We start from the raw sequence: 20,338 nt of genomic DNA, 5'->3' as shown, positions 1-20,338 counted from the left end.
CCTGCCGCCGGACCCTCCGGTAAGTGTAGACGTACCAGAGAGTACATTGGTGTACCCTACTGCATTATTGCTCTGGGTCTCTTCCTGGACAGTCTGATGCAGCTATGCAGTGCGGCCCTGTTGGTGATTTCAGACCATTTTATCCATGTTATGTGCTCTGCTCAGGCTATCTAGTAATTTAAAACATCCACCTGCCCCTCTCAAAGAAGCAACATTATTTATAAATGTAAACATGTTGTCACAGCCTTAACATTTTGTTACAGCTAAAGGAATTCCATCATCAGGCAATGAAAGGTCTGGCACTTCCCTGAGAACATGTTAAACTCTAACTATGAACAAATATTTTAGCCTAGCAGGGCTCTTTAGCATGGTATAATAACCGAGCTTGGGGCAGGAGTTGAGTATGGGCACAATCTGCATTCAATAAAGGACGTATCAGTCCAGTCATTCAGTTAGCCTGCAGCCATCACCATGAGATCTGAGCATCTGGTAATGAACATTGGGAATAGCCTTTCCAAGAAAAATAAGTCAGTTTGTGCAAACGCAGAGGGAAACCACTTACCATTTTATTTAATCCATACAACACTTCCAGGTAGAACTTGAAAAGGAAGCTGACAAGCAGAGTTCTTCTGTATTCCACCTTCCCTCCTGGAGCTGAGGGGGAGAGAGAAATTTCTCCAAGCACCAGTTTGCAAGCTTCATCCAGCATCTGCTCATTCCATTGCCTGGTGGAGAAACAGACATGCACACACACACACATACTTATTTATAATACTAAACTGCAGCTAAAGCCAAAGTGTTAGGTAACAAAAGTTTAATTCACATGGGCCTGATCTTGCAGTCCTTTTGTACCTTTTGATTTCAGCAGGAATTATGTGCATGTAAGGATTGCAGCAATCAAGTCTTAATAAGCTGACCACTGAGGGTAAGTCTACACTGCAATAAAACACCAGTGGTTGGCCTGTGTCAGCAGACTCAGGCTCGTGGGGCTCAGGCTGTGGGGCTATAAAACTGCAGTGTAGACATGCAGGCTTACATTGGAGCCTGGGCTCTGGGACCCTCCCCCATCATGGGGTCCCAGAGCTCGAATTCCAGACCGAGCCTGAATGTTTACACCACAATTTTATAACTCTGCACTGCCTGAACCCTGTGAGCCCGAGTCAACTGACATGGGCCAGTCATGGGTGTTTTATTGCAGCATAGACACGTCTTATTTGTTTCCAACTAATTGGTAACCATTTATATCATAGTGCAGGGGTCAGCAACGTTCGGCACGTGGCTCGCCAGGGTAAGCACCCTAGCGGGCCGGGCCAGTTTATTTACCTGCTGACGCGGCAGGTTCGGCCGATCGCGGCCCCCACTGGCCGCGGTTCGCCGTCCCGGGCCAATGGGGGCGGCGGGAAGCCGCAGCCAGCACATCCCTCGGCCCGCGCCGCTTCCCGCCGCCCCCATTGGCCCGGGACGGCGAACTGCGGCCAGTGGGGGCCGCGATCGGCCGAACCTGCCGCGTCAGCAGGTAAATAAATTGGCCCGGCCTGCTAGGGTGCTTACCCTGGCGAGCCGCGTGCCGAACGTTGCCGACCCCTGTCATAGTGTATTAGCTGTAGAGCTGGTTGGAATTTTTCATTTCAATGTTTTTTTCTCATGAAACTAAGACCCTTTTTAGAAAATAGAAATGTTCAGGAAAACATTCAGATTTCCTCAAAATTTTCCATTTTTTGAAAATTTTCAATGGAAATGTTACTTTGGTCATTGTTATTCATTTATTGGTGTGTATATTTTTTCCCACTGCCAATTTTAACCAGTTTACACTTGTAAAATTTTTTCACTTTCATTTCACTTTCAAAACTGAAATGTCATTTTGAAAAAATATAATTTTCCAAAAATGAAAAATGTTGATTTAAAAAAAAAAGGAACAGAAAATGTTTAAAGCAAAACAAAGCACAGCCAACCAACCAACCAAGGTTAATTTCAAAATCCATCTGAACAAAAACAAGTTAGAAATTGGCAGGATTATTTTATTTAATTTTTCAACCCACTCTAATTAGCAGTGTCAATTACTTAACCCCTTCTTTATAGTACCTCTCTGCAGCATCATGCACATTTACGTCAGATTAGTGTTCATTATACGTACTACACACACTACAATAATTACACAGGAAACATGCAGTCCTCCAGTTTTTAATAAGATCACTTATTGTCATTTAAAACTGATTGGGTTAAATTCACCACTTCTGAGACAGTGAGATGTAAATTGCACCTTTGTTCCAGCAGAGGCTACTGTGCTGGCAAATTCCTTCACCCCTGGCAACGGGTGTTCCACCAGGAGAAGGGAACTTTATCTTTGGGTTGGAGCTTCACAGGAGAACCTCTGGGAGAGGTTGCCGGGGATAAGTTGTATCAGGTTGGAGCATCCTGGATATTCCCCACTCCATTGTTATTGCTGCCCACTTTCTGGACAGTGGGGGTTGTGGGCGAGATGTGCAACAGCTGAGATCTCTACATTTCGGTCTCTATCAGCAGAATATGGCAGAACCAAGGAGCCCACTACATTTCTGTCAGAGATGTACTAAATCATACAGTACCTCCCTATGAGCCTCTGGCAGGATTTCCTTGCACTGACTGTGGTAGGGCCAATGCCTCCGTATAAAATATTCAGGTCCATAATGATGTCAGTGTTTGGTTTGAAAAGGACTCTCATTCCAGAATTCACAACTGATGCAGCATTTTTCCGGCGCTCAGCCTGTCGGAATGCCGACACAAAGTCATCCTGATCAAAAGAAAGCAAGGAGGAATTCCGTCACTGGCAGAAATTGACTCTGTTCTGAGTCTTAATTAATCACAAGTGACCCAAAGAAAGAAAAAGAATATTTTTCTCAAATTATACAGTGATGTAGTTAAATTTCTGTATTTTTTCCAAGTACTAACTAGTGATGGTCTGACATGTCGCAGAGGACATGCTCGTGATAAGCCTATTCACAGGCTGATATGACAAACTGAAGATTTCCACAATGGTTCAACATGTTGTCAGAAGCACCCACTCTGAAGTGCTGGACAATCAGTATTGGCACAAGTCACTCCCAATGTGATTGGTGCGTTATTGTTACTGAAGTTTGCTTCCAGCATGTAGTGGGGCGGCTGCCCCACTCCCTGAGAATTTAGGCTGCAGCAGGCCAGTGGGCCTGTGCAGTCGCACAGCCAATAAGAGAAAGGACGCCGCGAGCTGGTGAGTGACGCGGGCTCAGACGCCAACCGAGGGTGAGACGATGGACGGGACACCACCAGGAGGGGGCGCTCCACTGGACAGAGCTAATTTCCACAGACAACCAGCAGGGGGCGCCAGGTGGTGAGTCCCAACACTGTTACAAGTGGTGGAGAATGTAGGCATGAGCAGTCCGCCCCTGACACAAGGGGCAGAGCGAGGATTAGGCAGATTATGCCACATTGAGACTAAGAAACTAAGACAAGATGGTGGAGAAGAAAGACTTTTACTGGAGGGCCTGGGTAGCTCGGCTTGCTGAGCAGCAGAGGGAGTTGTTCTGGCTGCTGCGGGGGTGGGCACCCAGACTGTATAGGAGGCCAGGCACCTTGGGCAGGAGGCCAGTGCCGGGGCCTAAAGATTATTTTGCCTGTGGGCAAAAGGGGCACTACAGGAGGGAGTGTCCCTACTGGGAGAGGGCAGAGAGGCCCTACCCAGAAAAGGCGCCCCCTGTGAGAATAACAGGGGGGCCCCAACCTTGTTGGGCTTGTGGGGAGCAGGGACACCTAAAGAGAGAGTGTCCCTACAGGGCTCCCAAGGCCCGGGCCAGCCCAGAAGGAAGGGCTAGGGCCCACACAAGCAGGACTAGGGCCATGGCAGGGGGAAGGCACTGAGGGTGCTTCCACTGCCACACCAAGGGCCACATAAAGAGGCATTGCCCCCTGAGGCAGAGAGGGGGAGTGTCAGAAGCCTAGGCTCGGTCTGGGACTAGCCGCCAGGAAGGGGTAGTGCAGGCTGAGGGCCCCAGAGAGAAGGGGGCTGGGGCAGAGAGGCCCCACCTTAACCAGGGAACCCACACAAGGGCTGGGAGGGCTGATGTGGGAACCCAAACAGATGGGAACCCACGTAGAACCAGAGAGGTCCACGGTGGGGATCCAGACGCTAGAGGTAGGAAGCAGGTTGCTCCAGATTGTGGAGGGCCTGCGTGAAGAGAGGGATTCCCTGAGGGCCCAGCTGAGAAGGAAGTTGGGGTGATAGGGATCACCTTCTCCCCCCCCAGTAGATTCTTAAGGTCACAGGAAAATTTTTGATTTTTTTTTTTTACTGTTTGAACTCTGACAGGTCTAGAGACACCAAATTGAAGCCAGAGATCCCTAGGGGCTGCCCCCTGGATCCGCCCTGAAAGACACTTTGAATTGACAGATCACTACAACTCGGTCACTCTTAGGATTTGGATGGTAACTCATTTGTGTGTATATGTTTGCTTGCTTTAATCTGTAAACTCTAATTTCTTTTTCCTAGTTAATAACCCTTTAGATAGTTTATTACACGACTGGCTATAGGTGTTGTCTTTGGTGTAAGATCTAGAGTACCAACTGATCTGATGTAAGTGACAGGTCTCTTGGGACTGGAAGCAACCTGAATGTGGTGTGATTTTTGGTGCAAGTGACCATTTATCACTAAGTCCAGTTTGTCTGGGTGGCAAGATAGACTGGAGAGTCTAAGAGGACTCTCTGTGACTGCATGATAAGACTGGTATAGTGATCCAGGAGTTCACATTTGTTACTGGCTTGATGAAATCTAATCACAGAACACAGCACCAGTTTGGGATGTCTTCCCTGTTTTTGACAATCTGCCCTGAGGCAGGCACTCACAGTGGTGAGGCACTCCAGACAGCATGACAGGGGTCTCCTTGTTTTCTCTTTTTAGCCTGGGCAGATCCTGCAGTGTCAGCACTGGCAGAGACTCCCTTGGCCATTTCCTTGTCTGTTTGAATCTCAGCACTCTCACTTTTATCTGGGTTTTTATTCTGCGGTTTTCTCCATATCCACTAGAGGGACCTAATAACACTACAGTTGCTAATACCACAATTTCCCCTCCCCAACTCCTTAGGGCCAGATTCCGTCACCCTCACTCACAGTGATCTACCTTACTCTGAGAGTTGTCCCATTGAAATCAGTGAAATCAACAGGACTACAGAGAGCAAGTTACTAATCACCAGGTGGGAGGGGGGCAGAATCTGACCTTTCATTTGGGGGATGTGGTACCAGTATTACCTCGTCACTGGGATTAATGGGGCATCCTGTGCTGCTACAGTACTGAGGAGGGATGCCTGCGCACATATTATAGGAGAGAGAAATAACATAAAGAGACCCAGTGATTAGAAAGGTGGACAGATGATAAACTGAGTTTCAGCTTGGCAAAATGCAAGCTGATATATCTGGGAGAACATAACACTACCCCTAGAAAGCAGAGACTTAGGGCTTGTCTTCATGTTCAGTGCCAGGGGCGCTGGAACAGGGAGGGTCCAGGGGTCATGGTCCTCCCATTTTTTACTGGCTGTAAGGGCGAGAGACAAGGGGCAGGGGGCGGAGAGGAGCGAGTGGGGCCTTGGGGGAAGTGATGGTGCGAGGGCTCAGGGGAAGGGGCAGCGCAGAGGGCGGGGCCACGGTTTGGGCACCAGTGCCCCCCACCCCACTTTTAGGGACCTTCTGCTTCTCCTGTTCAGCGCTACAGCTTCTTTTTAGTGAAGAATCTCTCCCATCGACATAACGGTGTCTGTCCTTGCGTGTGTGCGTGTGTGTGTGTGTGGTTAGGTTGGTATAACTATGTTGCTCAGGGGTGTGGATTTTTCTGCTGATCTCTTGCTCTCCCCTTACACAGTGCAGGTGGGGAAAGTGACCTAGATTCAGGGAGCCCTGATGTTGCTCCTCACTCTCTCACACACCCCCCCCATAGCCCTCTAGGGGTGCGCGGAGGAGCAATGTTCTGGCGGGGGCCAGGGGAGTGAACAGCAATGCTGGCTGCTCTGTGCATTCAGGTCAGTTTCCCCACGTGGGCGCAGGAGGAGGGTGCAGTGGTTAGGGGTGAAGGGGGGGTGGGTACCTGGGGAGCCTGCTGAGGCCAGAGGCAATGGAGGGACACCCGTGGGTGTTAGGAGCAGTGTGGGAGGGGGTGTGCTGTGCCCATGGAGGCCAGGGTGCCATTTTCCCTAAGGCCGGCCCTGGTAACCCCACTGAAGTTGGTGGTACTGCTCGTAAGGATTAATTGTGTCATAAACATCTGCAGGATCTGTCCCCAGGTGACGTTGGTACTGAAGTTCTTGCAGTGCATATTAAAATTATTTCCCTTTTGTTCAAAGGCTCTGTAACATAACGTATAGCACACCCTGTTAAAAGAAGTCCAGAAAGGACCCCAGAGCCCTTACCTTCTTAGAGTACGGGATGAGAACCGAGACTATGATTTCTTTTGGCTTAAGATCTGCATTTCCATATCCAGCAAGAAACTGATCATTTAAAGGAATCTGTCGTGTTCCATCTGTTGGAGAGAAGTGTAGTTTCTTAGAGAATGTGGAGTGTGAAAGGAAAGTCTGCACTTTGTAGATGCAAATCATCTAATCTGTGAATAGGGTGACCAGATGTCCCAATTTTAAAGGGACAGTCCCGATTTTGGGGGCTTTTTCTTATATAGGCACCTATTACCCCCCACCCCCGTCCCAATTTTTTACACTTGCTATCTGGTCACCCTATCTGTGAAAGAAAAGTATACTAGAAAATACATCCTACATTCATACTCTAGTATTTAGGTATCTAGGAATGACACTGATCCTGCAAAAATTTTCCCATGAGTATTCAAATACAGATTCACAAAAAGAAAAAAGGGCTCAAATCTGTAACAAATCCTTCACAATGAATGATTTCACCAGCTCTAAACTCAGTGGCATGCAGTGACATTTTTAGCAAGGTATGCAACAACTTTTTAGATGACAGAGGAAAAGTTTTATTTTCTAAAATCGTAACACTGCTATTAAAAAAACAAATAAATTTGCTAGCTCTGGTCTATCGCAAACGATTCAACTGTATATTTGCATGCCTTGTGTATTCCATTCTACATTTGCTGTGAGAGTTCGCTCTGGCTTGGTCTAAGCTGTAGGATAGTACTGGTGAGGAAAAGGTAGGTAACAGTGATCACTGTGAACAACTGCCGGGTGTATTTGATATTCTCTTTACTTCTCTGCACTTTTGTTTTGCCATTAATAAGACTTTCATGATTCCAAACTGAGCATTATACAGCAACCTGTTTGGAAGCTTTATGCCATAGGCTTTTACAAAGAAATATTGTTTTGCAAAGCAGTGGCTGGTGAGAGAGTATATGGTACCAAACAGGAGAACAAGTGAAAGAGAAGCATATATTAAAAAGGCAATTTTCAAGGATACACTTAAAACAGGAAAAGATTCAGGTGTACTAATAAAGTGAAAACAATAGGGGTGACATCTTGTTTTTAAATATCTTAAATAGTTAAATAGATTTCTTGTTTTAGAAAACAGTAATGTTTCAAATAAATTAATTATGTATGTAATTATCTAAGGGCTTTGTTTAAAAATGGCAATTTTAGTGTGCATATAATTTCTCTATAGAGTGCTCAATGAATTACTATTTTCTCCTATATATAAGTTTAATAGAACTTGGCCAGTGGTCACTGCTGACTGACATCTGCTTACCTTGGTTCCTTCCTGCAGCACATGCCTTGTGTATTCAATTATATACATGCATGCCTCATGTTCCACAAAATGGTGTCTTCCAGGCGGTGCATGTGAGGTCACGCTGTCTGGAGGACACTATTTTGTAGAACAAAATGGCATCCTCCATGCTTGTTTGGACCAGGGGTTGCCATTTTTGGGGGGGCATGCAAATCACTTGCCCTGGTCTAAACTAAAGTTCTCCATTCCCATGGAAGTCAAGGGAGTGTGGTCAGCATGTTTCAGGATCTGGTCTTAGATTGTAAACTCTCCAGGGTAGGGACACTTGTCTTTGTTGTTCCTGTTAAGTAGACTGCACTTTGGTGCTATACAAATAATAAATGCTAATAACACTATGCTGTCTGCATGATGTTGAATAGTGCTGATTTTAGTGCCAGTAATAGACAGACGAATTAGTAAACTGATTAAGTAGCTCTCCTCTTTTTACTCAAAAGCTTTAAACAAAAACATTTAGGACATTAAACAGCTAACGTGCAGGAAGCTTTAAAGGCAGAAATTATCTGACTTCATGATGAGCAAATTATCCTGGAACATCTTTGGTTCAAAGCTGCTACTCATTAAGGCCAAGATTTTCAAAGTGGCCATTGATTTTAGGTGCCAGCATGAAATACTTTGGGCTTTATTTTTAGAGGTGCTGACCCCTCTCCCCCGCATAATCCCAGTGACATCAGTAGGAGTAGTGGGTGCTCAAAATGTATGAAAATAAGGTATATGTTTTCTCAGGCTGGGTAAGACATTACAGCAAAAGCAACCATTGGGAGGGTGAACGAAATTGTAGGTTAAAGGTGGCCAGTCTGGCCTTTGCAGGGGAACTGCTGGCAGCAATGTGGGGAGGTTGTTGATACCACATGGACATCTTTCTCTTCCTTACCCCTCCACTTCACTTTCACAGCACTGCTAGTTTTGTTCCCGTCTGCACCTGGCAGCAGGAAGGAATGTAGCAGCCTGCATTAGCTAACACTTTTTGCCAGTGACAGTCACAGGAAAGCACCAGAAAAATTTTGTCGTGTGTCTACCAAAGTGGAGGAAACGAGGAAACAAGTAAAGATACCCATCATTTGTACGGCTAATTGTGCTCTACAGTGATACTCTCACAGATACGTAACAGAGAGATGCTGAATCTTACCTTTTGATGCCAGACTGAGGACAGAGTTGCCAACTGCTAGGACAGGGTTCAGATCCCAAGTTGAACCTCTACTTACAATATGTCCACCTAAGGACTTTAACAAACAAAGAGGCTATTTTAATTGCTGTCTTTTCCATATATAGCAATATTGATCTAAAACATGATCCCATTTTTAGGGATATTAAGAAGTTAAGGTAATTTATTGTTCAAACTTAATTGAAGTTTCATATTCAAACTTTTCTAAATGATAATTTCCCTCTCATTTTAATTTACAGCTCATGGAAGGTCCTGACCTATAACCCCAGCCGAAGGACACCAACATGACCCCGGGTAGATGACCTGCCCAAAAATAGAGAAAAGGCCACTCCTTCAGCCAGAGGGGAGGGGCCACAAAAGAACTAGGGCAACTGAGTTTTAAGGAAAAATGGAAGGGTGGGGTCAGAGGCAATGATGCAAAGTCTTTCAAAGTGAGGAGAAGCAAAGGACATCTTGATTCTGAGCTTCCACACAGCAAGTGGGCAAATGTGTCACTGCTTATCTGGTAAACTCTGCTATTATTTGTGCATTTCAGTAGTAGCTGACACAGGCGCTGGCTTCCTCCTTTCCCCAAGGGTGCTCAGCCTCCACTCCACCCCAGGCTCTGCCCCCACTCCACTCCGTTTCCCAAGGCCCCCCTCCTGCCCCACCTCTTCCCACCCAGTTCCACCCCGTTCCCCCAAGCGTGCCCCACACCTGCTCCTCCTCCTCCCCCGCAGCGCCTATTGCATGCTGCAGAACAGCTGATTGCAGTGGGCAGGAGGTGCTGGGAGGGAGCAGGAGGAGTTGACCGCCGGGGCCGCTAGTGGGCGGGAGGTGCTGGGGGGTGGGTGGGGGAGGGGAGCTGGCTGCCAGTGGGTGCTAAGCACCTGCTATTTTTTTTCAGCACCTATGGTCAGAAGTGCCATGTGAAAGGCCCTGGATGTACTTAAATCCCATTCTGAAGGGACAAAGATAACTTCATACATATTCAGTCCTTGGCTTCTTTGCCAATAAGGGTGCTGCCAATTACAGTGATGTGGAGACCGGTCCATTGGTAATGACAGAAAGCCCCAATTTAGTCCACATAAGCTATCAGATAGTAATGCCTTTTAGTCATTACCAGCATGGACTGGATTTGAACTGGTTACCTAGATGGAAAGGCTCTGAGATGCCAGTCAAGCCCCAGAGACAGCCAGCTCTTCTCTAAACGAGCTTTACAGATTTGTAAGTGAAGATCATAGATATATACTTTCAATGCTGCCCTGTTTACTATAATCATTAAAACATACAGCCAAACTCCTGATTTGTTCTCCAGCTAGGGTTTTCAGCTGCTGCAAGAGAGCACGGAAAATCTTTGTCTTCTCCTCTGGAAGCTCCGGGACTACTTTCATCAGGATGTCTCTGAGTTGGGCCAGAGAGCAGGCAGCACCTATCACTAGTCCTGAAACCAAATTATTTTAAATAGTGAAATAGGAGCATCACACTTTAAATGATCACAACTGTACCTGACCACGGAAATATTGCTTCTATAGTCAGCTTTCATTAGGTATATTTCACACACACAAATCTACAGGGTAATTTTCTTTGGGACAGACAAATCTTTATTCAGGTGAATTTCCATGAGGCGAATAGCAGTCTGACTGAATGGGGCTAAGGATGGAGTAAAAACTGTTGAAAGACTCCAGAATTTGGCCCCATGGGCCTGACCCAGAACCCATTTCAGTCAATGGAAACAATGCCATTGATTTCAATGGATGTTCGATCAGGCTCTGTGTCAGTAGAGATTTGTAGAGCATTTTGGAAGTTTACAGTGGTTGTAAAAAGCCCTTCTTTCATTAAGGGCATTCTCTAATGTGGACCTCGATAAAAGGTGACAATTAAATGGACAGTTGTGTGGATGTGTGTGGTGTAGTGATTTACAAATACTTATCATTTCAATTCATCGATCAGTACTATTTCAATGTCAATTCCAGAGCTAAGCGAAACGCAAATAGGGAAACAATCATTTGCAATAAAATCCCAGTTTGTCTGATTTTTATAAACAGCTCTCTCCAGTGCCTCCAGGAAAAATTTGTGCATCACATACTTTTGCTACAGCTTCAATTCCATGTTACATACTAAGATGTGACATAACGGACCAGATCCTCAGCTGGTGTAAATCAGCATCCATGGAATGATGCTGGCTTGGACCAATTGAGAACTTGGCTCAGTGGCTCCAAAGAAAATCTTTTGGCATATTGGATCAAAGATCTATGCATGAGCATCTCCATATAGATTGTATCAGAGGGGTAGCCATGTTAGTCTGAATCTGTAAAAAGCAACAGAGGGTCCTGTGGCACCTTTAAGACTAACAGAAGTATTGGGAGCATAAGCTTTCGTGGGTAAGAACCTCACTTCTTCAGATGCAAGTAATGGAAATCTCCAGAGGCAGGTATAAATCAGTGTGGAGATAACGAGGTTAGTTCAATCAGGGAGGGTGAGGTGCTCTGCTAGCAGTAGAGGTGTGAACACCAAGGGAGGAGAAACTGCTTCTGTAGTTGGATAGCCATTCACAGTCTTTGTTTAATCCTGATCTGATGGTGTCAAATTTGCAAATGAACTGGAGCTCAGCAGTTTCTCTTTGGAGTCTGGTCCTGAAGTTTTTTTGCTGTAAGATGGCTACCTTAACATCTGCTATTGTGTGGCCAGGGAGGTTGAAGTGTTCTCCTACAGGTTTTTGTATATTGCCATTCCTGATATCTGACTTGTGTCCATTTATCCTCTTGCGTAGTGACTGTCCAGTTTGGCCAATGTACATAGCAGAGGGGCATTGCTGGCACATGATGGCATATATAACATTGGTGGACGTGCAGGTGAATGAGCCGGTGATGTTGTAGCTGATCTGGTTAGGTCCTGTGATAGTGCTGCTGGTGTAGATATGTGGGCAGAGTTGGCATCGAGGTTTGTTGCATGGGTTGGTTCCTGAGTTAGAGTTGTTATGGTGCGGTGCGTGGTTGCTGGTGAGAATATGCTTAAGGTTGGCGGGTTGTCTGTGGGCGAGGACTGGCCTGCCTCCCAAGGTCTGTGAAAGTGAGGGGTCATTGTCCAGGATGGGTTGTAGATCACTGATGATGCGTTGGAGAGGTTTAAGCTGAGGGCTGTAGGTGATGGCCAGTGGAGTTCTGTTGGTTTCTTTTTTGGGCCTGTCTTGTAGCAGGAGGCTTCTGGGTACACGTCTGGCTCTGTTGATTTGTTCCTTTATTTCCTTGTGTGGGTATCGTAGTTTTGAGAATGCTTGGTGAAGATCTTGCAGGTGTTGGTCTTTGTCTGAGGGGTTGGAGCAGATGCGGTTGTACCTCAGTGCTTGGCTGTAGACGATGGATCGTGTGGTGTGTCCAGGGTGGAAGCTGGAGGCATGAAGGTAGGCATAGCGGTCGGTGGGTTTTCGGTATAGAGTGGTGTTAACGTGGCCATTGCTTATTTGTACTGTGGTGTCCAGGAAGTGGACCTCCCGTGTAGATTGGTCCAGGCTGAGGTTGATGGTGGGGTGGAAGCTGTTGAAATCATGGTGGAATTCTTCCAGGGTCTCCTTCCCATGGGTCCAGATGATGAAGATGTCATCAATGTAGCGTAGGTAGAGAAGGGGCGTGAGTGGACGAGAGCTGAGGAAGCGTTGTTCCAGGTCAGCCATAAAGATGTTGGCATATTGTGGGGCCATGCGGGTGCCCATAGCGGTGCCACTGGTCTGGAGGTATATATTGTCACCAAATTTGAAATAATTGTGCGTGAGGATAAAGTCACAGAGCTCAGCAATAAGTTGTGCTGTGTCATCATCAGGGATACTGTTCCTGACAGCTTGTATTCCATCTGTGTGTGGGATGTTTGTGTAGAGAGCCTCTACATCCATGGTGGCTAGGATGGTGTTTTCTGGGAGGTCACCAATGCATTGTAGTTTTCTCAGGCCAGTCCTCGCCCACAGACAACCCGCCAACCTTAAGCATATTCTCACCAGCAACCACGCACCGCACCATAACAACTCTAACTCAGGAACCAACCCATGCAACAAACCTCGATGCCAACTCTGCCCACATATCTACACCAGCAGCACTATCACAGGACCTAACCAGATCAGCTACAACATCACCGGCTCATTCACCTGCACGTCCACCAATGTTATATATGCCATCATGTGCCAGCAATGCCCCTCTGCTATGTACATTGGCCAAACTGGACAGTCACTACGCAAGAGGATAAATGGACACAAGTCAGATATCAGGAATGGCAATATACAAAAACCTGTAGGAGAACACTTCAACCTCCCTGGCCACACAATAGCAGATGTTAAGGTAGCCATCTTACAGCAAAAAAACTTCAGGACCAGACTCCAAAGAGAAACTGCTGAGCTCCAGTTCATTTGCAAATTTGACACCATCAGATCAGGATTAAACAAAGACTGTGAATGGCTATCCAACTACAGAAGCAGTTTCTCCTCCCTTGGTGTTCACACCTCTACTGCTAGCAGAGCACCTCACCCTCCCTGATTGAACTAACCTCGTTATCTCCACACTGATTTATACCTGCCTCTGGAGATTTCCATTACTTGCATCTGAAGAAGTGAGGTTCTTACCCACGAAAGCTTATGCTCCCAATACTTCTGTTAGTCTTAAAGGTGCCACAGGACCCTCTGTTGCTTTATATAGATTGTAGACATTGCCAGACTAATGACTATGACAAAGAACCTTGTAATTTCTACCAACAGAAAAAACTATAGGACTAGGGTGACCAGACGTCCCGATAAAATCAGGACCGACCTGATTTTGAGCTGTTTGTCCCGATATTTTGCGCCGTCGGGATCACTCGGCTTTTTATTTCTTTATTTCCCCCCCCCCCCCCCCCCGTGTCCCGATATTTTCTTCATCTCATCTGGTCACCCTCTATAGAACCCTCCCACATGCTCCTCTCCTGCAGAAAAATGAGTGAAAGATGGTTTGAACAAAGAAATTTATGGCAGCAGAGTTTCAGAATTTGAACCTCCCCATCCTGTTCTCTCCATATGGCAGGTAGGCTGACAGACTGGATAGTGGTCTTATTGTAGTGAGCACTACTGGAGAATAAAACGTTCCATGTATATATGAGTCAAAGATTCTAATAATTTATGGTGTCTAACAACACATTACTCAAGAGGATTTTTAGGCAAATCGAGGACTTACCATTGTTTGTATTACTCACAACATGCAGATCTGGAATCCTAGTGGGATGGATGATAACTGGATGATGAACACCATCAAGTTTCATCTCAAGTCCTGAAGACAGAGAATGATAATGAGATTGAAGAAAAACAGAAGAAAACAGCTGTGTTAGATTTCCAGAACTGTGAATGTATCTGAAGAACTAAACATACCCCCATCCTTCCTGCCACCAGGGCTTGTGACCTTAGTGTCACATGGGATTACTTTCCCTGTATTCTTCCTATAGCCAAGCAGTTGCAAAATCCTGCTGGTTCTTCCTGTCCAACATCCCAAAGTCTCCATCCTACTGCCTTTCCCATTCCATGTTCCTCTCTCTCCTCCCCTCTGCCCTCTCTGCTTTTCATGCTGCACCCCTCAGGTCTAGTCAATATGCTGCCAGCAAAAGTATCTCCCAGTGCTTGCAAAGCTCCTCAGTTCCCTGCACTTGTTTCCTGTCTCCTTCCATATCACGTTCAGATTCCTCACCTCAGCTTTAGAACCCCACAGAATTGTGCCCTGGCCTCCATCTCTTCCCTAGTCACCCATTACTTCCTGCTTCCATCTTGCACTCCACCAACTCAGCTCAACTGCAGTAGATCAGGGTTCTAGTCCCAGTTGTGTCACCGATGTGCCACCTGAACTGGGGTAAGTTACTCAGACCTGAATATTCAAACGGAGCCTCTAATTTTGGTACCTATCTTTGGATGCCCAGTTTCAGGGGTGCTGAGCACTTGCAACTTCCATTAACTTCAACTGGATAGTAACAATGACAAGAGGCCCTCAGACCCTCCATACCCACACTGGTGTTCCCTACAACGAGAGGTGCTTTAGGGTACATGGCCTTCAGCTCCAGAAGTTCCCTGAGGTTAGTGGGAGAAATCCATGTTGTTCTTTCCCCATGGAAAACTAGAGTTCTTTTTTGCTGTTCCTGAGCCATTCTCTGTAGGGGAAATGACAGAGGTTAAATAAAAATAAATAAAAATAAAGTTAAGGTTAAGTGCTCCATGGCTAACAAAGGTATTTGTCAACCAGTGTAAAGTAGAACAAAATACTTTAAAATAACCGTTAATAATACCTTGTACTTAAATAGTGTCTTTAATCTGAGGTTCCCATCGAGCTTTACAATGGTACGTTTAATTATCCCCATGCTACACATAGGGAAACTGAGGCACAAAGAAGATAAGTGACTTGCCTGAGGCAGCATAACAAGTTAGTAGTACAGAACCTAAGTGTCTTGACGTCCAGTCTCCTACCCTAATCGCTAGCAAAGACTCCCTCCATTATGGTTGTTCAGTGACCAGCCAAAGCAAAGCGATTACATCTTAAGAACTGAGGTTTTGTCACCTGCTCTGCCTGGGCATTAAATTTCCCCTGGAGCTTTACATAATAGAAAGGGTTCGGCCTGGTGTCTTTAGCAAAACGTACGCCATTGTTGTTCAGTGGGCTATGGGCTGCCTGATGCCCTCCTTCCCAAACATGACTGAATTTCATCAAGATTTAGTTTCAGTCACACCTGACAAGGGAATGCCAGAGAAATTCATCAGGTGAATTCTCATTGGCTTAAGGTCCCCAAGGGGCAATTTCAGTTCCAGTGAGGTTCTGCTCTGAAAAGTGACTATATGAAAAGGCACAGTCTTACTAAGCTGATCTATTAGTATTCAAAGACAGATCTGACTTTGACTATCATCATTTTGTGTTGCTTTTTACTCCTGTTAAACATGATGAGTCAACATAGCTGAGATGGAGTGAGCTGGATTCTTGTCCCTTTTGCACTTCAATGGAATTGTTTACTAATTTCCAATCCTGTTACACCTGAGCAACTCCCTTGGAGACAGTGGGGCTGCACAGGCGTGCTATGGAGCAGTGGTTCTCCACCAGAGGTATGTGTACCCCTGGGGGTACGTAGCGGTCTTCCAGGGGGTACATCAACTCATCTAGATATTTCCCTAGTTTTACAACGGGCTACATAAAAAGCACTAGCAAAGTCAGTACAAACTGAAATTGTCTATACTTCTCTATATACTATCAGGGCCGGCACCAGGGTTTTTGCCGCCCCAAGCAGCCAAAAAAAAAAAAAAAAAAAAAGCCGCGATCGCGATCTGCGGCGGCAATTCGGCGGAAGGTCCTTCGCTCCGAGTGGGAGTGAGGGACCGTCCGCCAAATTGCCGCCGAATAGCTGGACGTGCCGCCCCTCTCCGGACTGGCCGCCCCAAGCACCTGCTTGCCAAGCTGGTGCCTGGAGCCGGCCCTGTATACTATACACTGAAATGTAAGTACAATATTTATATTGAAAGTCATTTATTTTATAATTATATGGTAAAAATGAGAAAGTAAGCAATTTTTCAGTACCAGTGTGCTGTGACACTTCTGTATTTTTATGTCTGATTTTGTAAACAAGTAGTTTTTAAGTGAGGTGAAACTTGGGGGTACGCAAGTCAAATCAGAATCCTGAAAGGGGTACAGTAGTCTGGAAAGGTGGAGAGCCACCGCTATGGAGCGTAATTTGATGTCCTTGTGGTTGTACAGGTGGAATCAAGGGCCCTAGTGTTGCCTCCAGAATCATTATAACTGATATTGCTACATACAAAGGAAGAGCCAGCTTAACTCCTTGATCTCATGATGAGTCTACAAGGCTGGAAGTTAGAAAGATGAAGATAATAAAACATATCATGGGCTGCATATTAGTACACATAGTGTCTTTTCACTCCGTAGCCATATCTCCACCCTTCAGAGAGAACCATTTTATCTAATACAGGAAGGAGGCAGGGAGGACTATTGGACAGAAGAGTGCCTGTCAAAATCTGGTTTCTGTGGGCAATTAGAATTTCCTGCCTCACGTGCCACAATCTCACCTGACATATGAAAAAATCAGGTAGTAGCAGGACACAATCAGAGATGGTCAGAGCTGCTGCTCTGATCTGAACTAGTCTCTACAATATGTGAAAGATTTTTTCATTGCTCCTTTTTGACCTGAGTGGCTAGTCAAAGTTGGAGACCCTGTAGATTGTTCCAATGGGCCTGTAGTTTCTTTGATGCAATTTTATTTATTTGCAAGGAAAGGAGTGTACCAAGTCTTGCTTTTCCGAATGTAGGAAGAAAATGTACATCTGGAAGGGACCTTGATAGGTCATCTAGTCTTGTCCCCTGCACTGAGGCAGGACTAAGTATTATCTGACCCATCCCTGCAGGTGTTTGTCTAACCTGTTCTTTAAAACATCCAATGACAGAGATTCCACAACCTCCCTCGGTAATTTGTTCCTGTGCTTAACCACTCTGACAGTTAGGACGTTTTTCATAATGTCCAACCTGAATCTCTCTTGCTGCAATTTAAGCCCATTACTCCTTGTCTTGTCCTCAGTGGTTAAGGAGAATAATAGATGCGGTGGGGTTGGGTGTGTGGGCAGTGCAGAAGCAGCAGGATGGAGTGGGCAGTGAGCTGCTCCTTCCCTTCCCTCTTCTGGTTCCTGCTGGGTCCCAGTGACCTCAGTTGTGGTTTGTTTGTTTTTCTCAACCAGTGGGGTGCTCCCTTGCCACCCGCTTCTGGGTCATGAGCCACTTAGGCCTGGTCTGTTGCAGGTCCATGGTAAAGGCAGAGGAGCAGGAGGTCTTGTGGGAGGGGGAAGGAAGAGAGGGGTTTATTGGAGGGCCATGGCGAAGAACTAAGAGCTATTGGAGGGTCTCAGAGGGATGGAAGAAAGCCAGGAGGGAGGAAGTTTAGGCCATGCTGGAGTCAGAGAGAGGAGGAGGAGGAAGTTGGGAGGGCAAAGGAGGAGTGTCCACACCTAAATCAGTCTGAGCAGGCACAAAGCAGTTAGGATTGCCTTAGTTCAGAGGAGAAGTGAAACTTTAGCTCAGTTGGGGTGGGTGGTGGCTCTTGTTTCAAATCCCAGAGCTTGTTTGTTTGTTAATTGCTTAAAATGTTCCAAGACTCTGTCTGAATGCTGGAATCAAACAACCATTTCCTAGACACAAATATTCCCTTTAGGCCTGCCAGGCTCAGGTGTATTGTTTGATTTGTTCCAGCATTATAGAGATCATTCATCATGATAAGGTTGGTTTGGTTTTTAAACTGGGCGATCCACAATGCATAGCTTGTTTGCTTTTTTTAGCTGCCTTCTATTGTAGAGCATATATTAAGCAAGAGAAGTGGTTCTCAAACTTTTGTACTGGGGGACCCCTTTCACACAGCAAGCCTCTGAGTGCAACCCCCCCTTTCAAATTAAAAACACATTTTTTATATTTAACACTATTACAAATGCTGGAGGCGGAGTGGTGTTTGGGGGTGGAGGCTGACAGCTCGCGACCCCCCATGTAATAACCTTGTGACCCCTGAAGGGTCAAGGCCAAGACTATAACAGGGTTCAAAAAAAGAACTAGATAAGTTCATGGAGGATAGGGCCATCAATGGCTATTAGCCAGGATGGGCAGGGATGGTGTCCCTAGCCTCTGTTTGCCAGAAGCTGGGAATGGGCGACGGGATGGATCTCTTGATGATTACCTGTTCTGTTCATTCCCTCTGGGGCACCTGGCATTGGCCACTGTCATAAGACAGGATACTGGGCTAGATGGACCTTTGGTCTGACCCAGTATGGCCGTTATTATAACCCGAGTTTGAGAACCCCTGAGCAAGAGGCACCTGTGTGTCCTTAAACTGGTATGATATGTGTCTGGGCTAGTCTACACTTAAAACACTGCAACTGCACTGTTGCATCTGTGCCACTGTAGCACTTCAGAGTAGACACCACCTACTTGGATGGGAAGGATTCTACTGTTGGCATAGGCAATCCACCTCCCCAAGAGATTTTTCACACCCCTGAGCGAAGTAGTTATGCCAGCCTAATTTTCCTACCACTCCCTGGCCTGTCTTTGAAAGGCATATGCCTGAGAATGCAAGGGTTAAATGGACCACACCTAAAAAGAGAATAGTTCACAGTCAGCTTTCACAATTTGATTGAAGTGTCTTAGCTGCAGTTTGGCTCCTTGCTCAAAAAAATCCCTTGGCAAACTAGGGAGTGGCTGTGGTTGAACATTCAGGATGGGGTATGTAAAGTATGTATATGATCTTGTAAAATGTGAAACCACTTAATCAGATGAAAATACAAATCCTCATAAACTGCGCAAGGACATGAAATTGACTAAGGGTTTGTCTATATGGTGGGGGTAATGCGCTCTATGGGGCTGTGATTTCTAAAGCACCCATTAAAATGATGTGGCTGAAACAATAGCAGTAGCACCCAAAACATAGTGTGATGGAAACGAAGATATGGATGAAGGAGTTTTAAGTACAGGGGCTGGGGCTTTGACAGGTGGTGGAACTGGTTTTGGTCGGTGTGCATGAGAAACACACAGCTTGAACAAGCTGGCTGAAAGAGTTTAGTGCTGTGAGTGAGAAAGCGGTCTCCTGTTTTTGTGATTCTATCTCCCCAGCCCAGCTGTCCCTTTCTGCCATCCTTCACAGCTCAGCTCTTAGGGGAAGTGGTGCTTCAAGAGGCTGGAGAATCTGCACCACAGCTGTGCCCTGGAGCTCAGACTCCTCTCCCTCCTGTCCCTCTCAGCAGCTCTCTAATTATGATTTGGCTCCCTACAGCTTAAACAAAGCCACAATGACGTTAATCAAACTGGGTTCAATAAAGACTCGTGTGTGTACAGGATGAGATTGTTGTGTGGAAAGTGTCACCCGAGTTTACAGTGTAACAAAGGGCTATGTAGGAACATCATGACTGTCACTATCCTGTACACACCTCGTGGGCACTTGCAACTCCTTGGTGGCTCCCCGAAGCAGAGTTTTTCAGGAGGGACTTGACATAATGGGATGATGTTGGGAACAGATAAATTAGACTGAATACAAGGAAAAACTTCTAGGTTATGAGATCCGTTAGGCTGTGGAATAAACTCCCAAGGGAAGTAGCTGTCATTTCTAAGGCTACATCTACACTACAGCTGCGATCGACGCTCTGAGATCGATCCACCGGCGGTCGTTTAGCAGGTCTAGTGAAGACCCGCCATATTGACAGCAGATCACTCTCCAGTCGACCCCTGTACTCTACCCCCGACGAGAAGAGTAAGGTAAGTCAATGGGAGAGTTTTTCCCTTTGTCCCTGCAGTGTAAGGTACGTCGACTCCAGCTACGTTATTCATGTAGCTGGAGTTGCGTAGCGTAGGTCGACTTACTGCGGTGGTGTAGACATAGCCTAAATGACCTAGACAGGAAATTCTAAGGTACATTCCTGCACTGGCAGGGAAGTGG

General features: G+C 46.1%; 1 protein-coding gene across 1 annotated transcript in view; it reads right to left on the bottom strand.

The window, feature by feature from the left end:
- LOC135885414 (aldehyde oxidase 2-like) overlaps positions 1–20,338 on the bottom strand; it is a 92,006-nt gene that overhangs the window by 50,302 nt on the left and 21,366 nt on the right. Inside the window, exons 10-16 of the mRNA XM_065413095.1 lie at positions 14,887–15,031; positions 14,074–14,166; positions 10,174–10,325; positions 8,867–8,960; positions 6,408–6,517; positions 2,586–2,770; positions 563–725 (exon numbers count right to left, since the gene is read on the bottom strand). Coding sequence (XP_065269167.1) covers positions 563–725; positions 2,586–2,770; positions 6,408–6,517; positions 8,867–8,960; positions 10,174–10,325; positions 14,074–14,166; positions 14,887–15,031 — 942 coding nt within the window. The remainder of the gene's footprint in view (positions 1–562; positions 726–2,585; positions 2,771–6,407; positions 6,518–8,866; positions 8,961–10,173; positions 10,326–14,073; positions 14,167–14,886; positions 15,032–20,338) is intronic.

This window comes from Emys orbicularis, chromosome 11, assembly GCF_028017835.1.
Source record: "Emys orbicularis isolate rEmyOrb1 chromosome 11, rEmyOrb1.hap1, whole genome shotgun sequence".
NCBI lineage: Eukaryota > Metazoa > Chordata > Testudines > Emydidae > Emys > Emys orbicularis.
The sequence above is the reverse complement of the archived record's forward strand: the minus strand, read 5'-3'. Positions and strand labels throughout refer to the sequence as shown.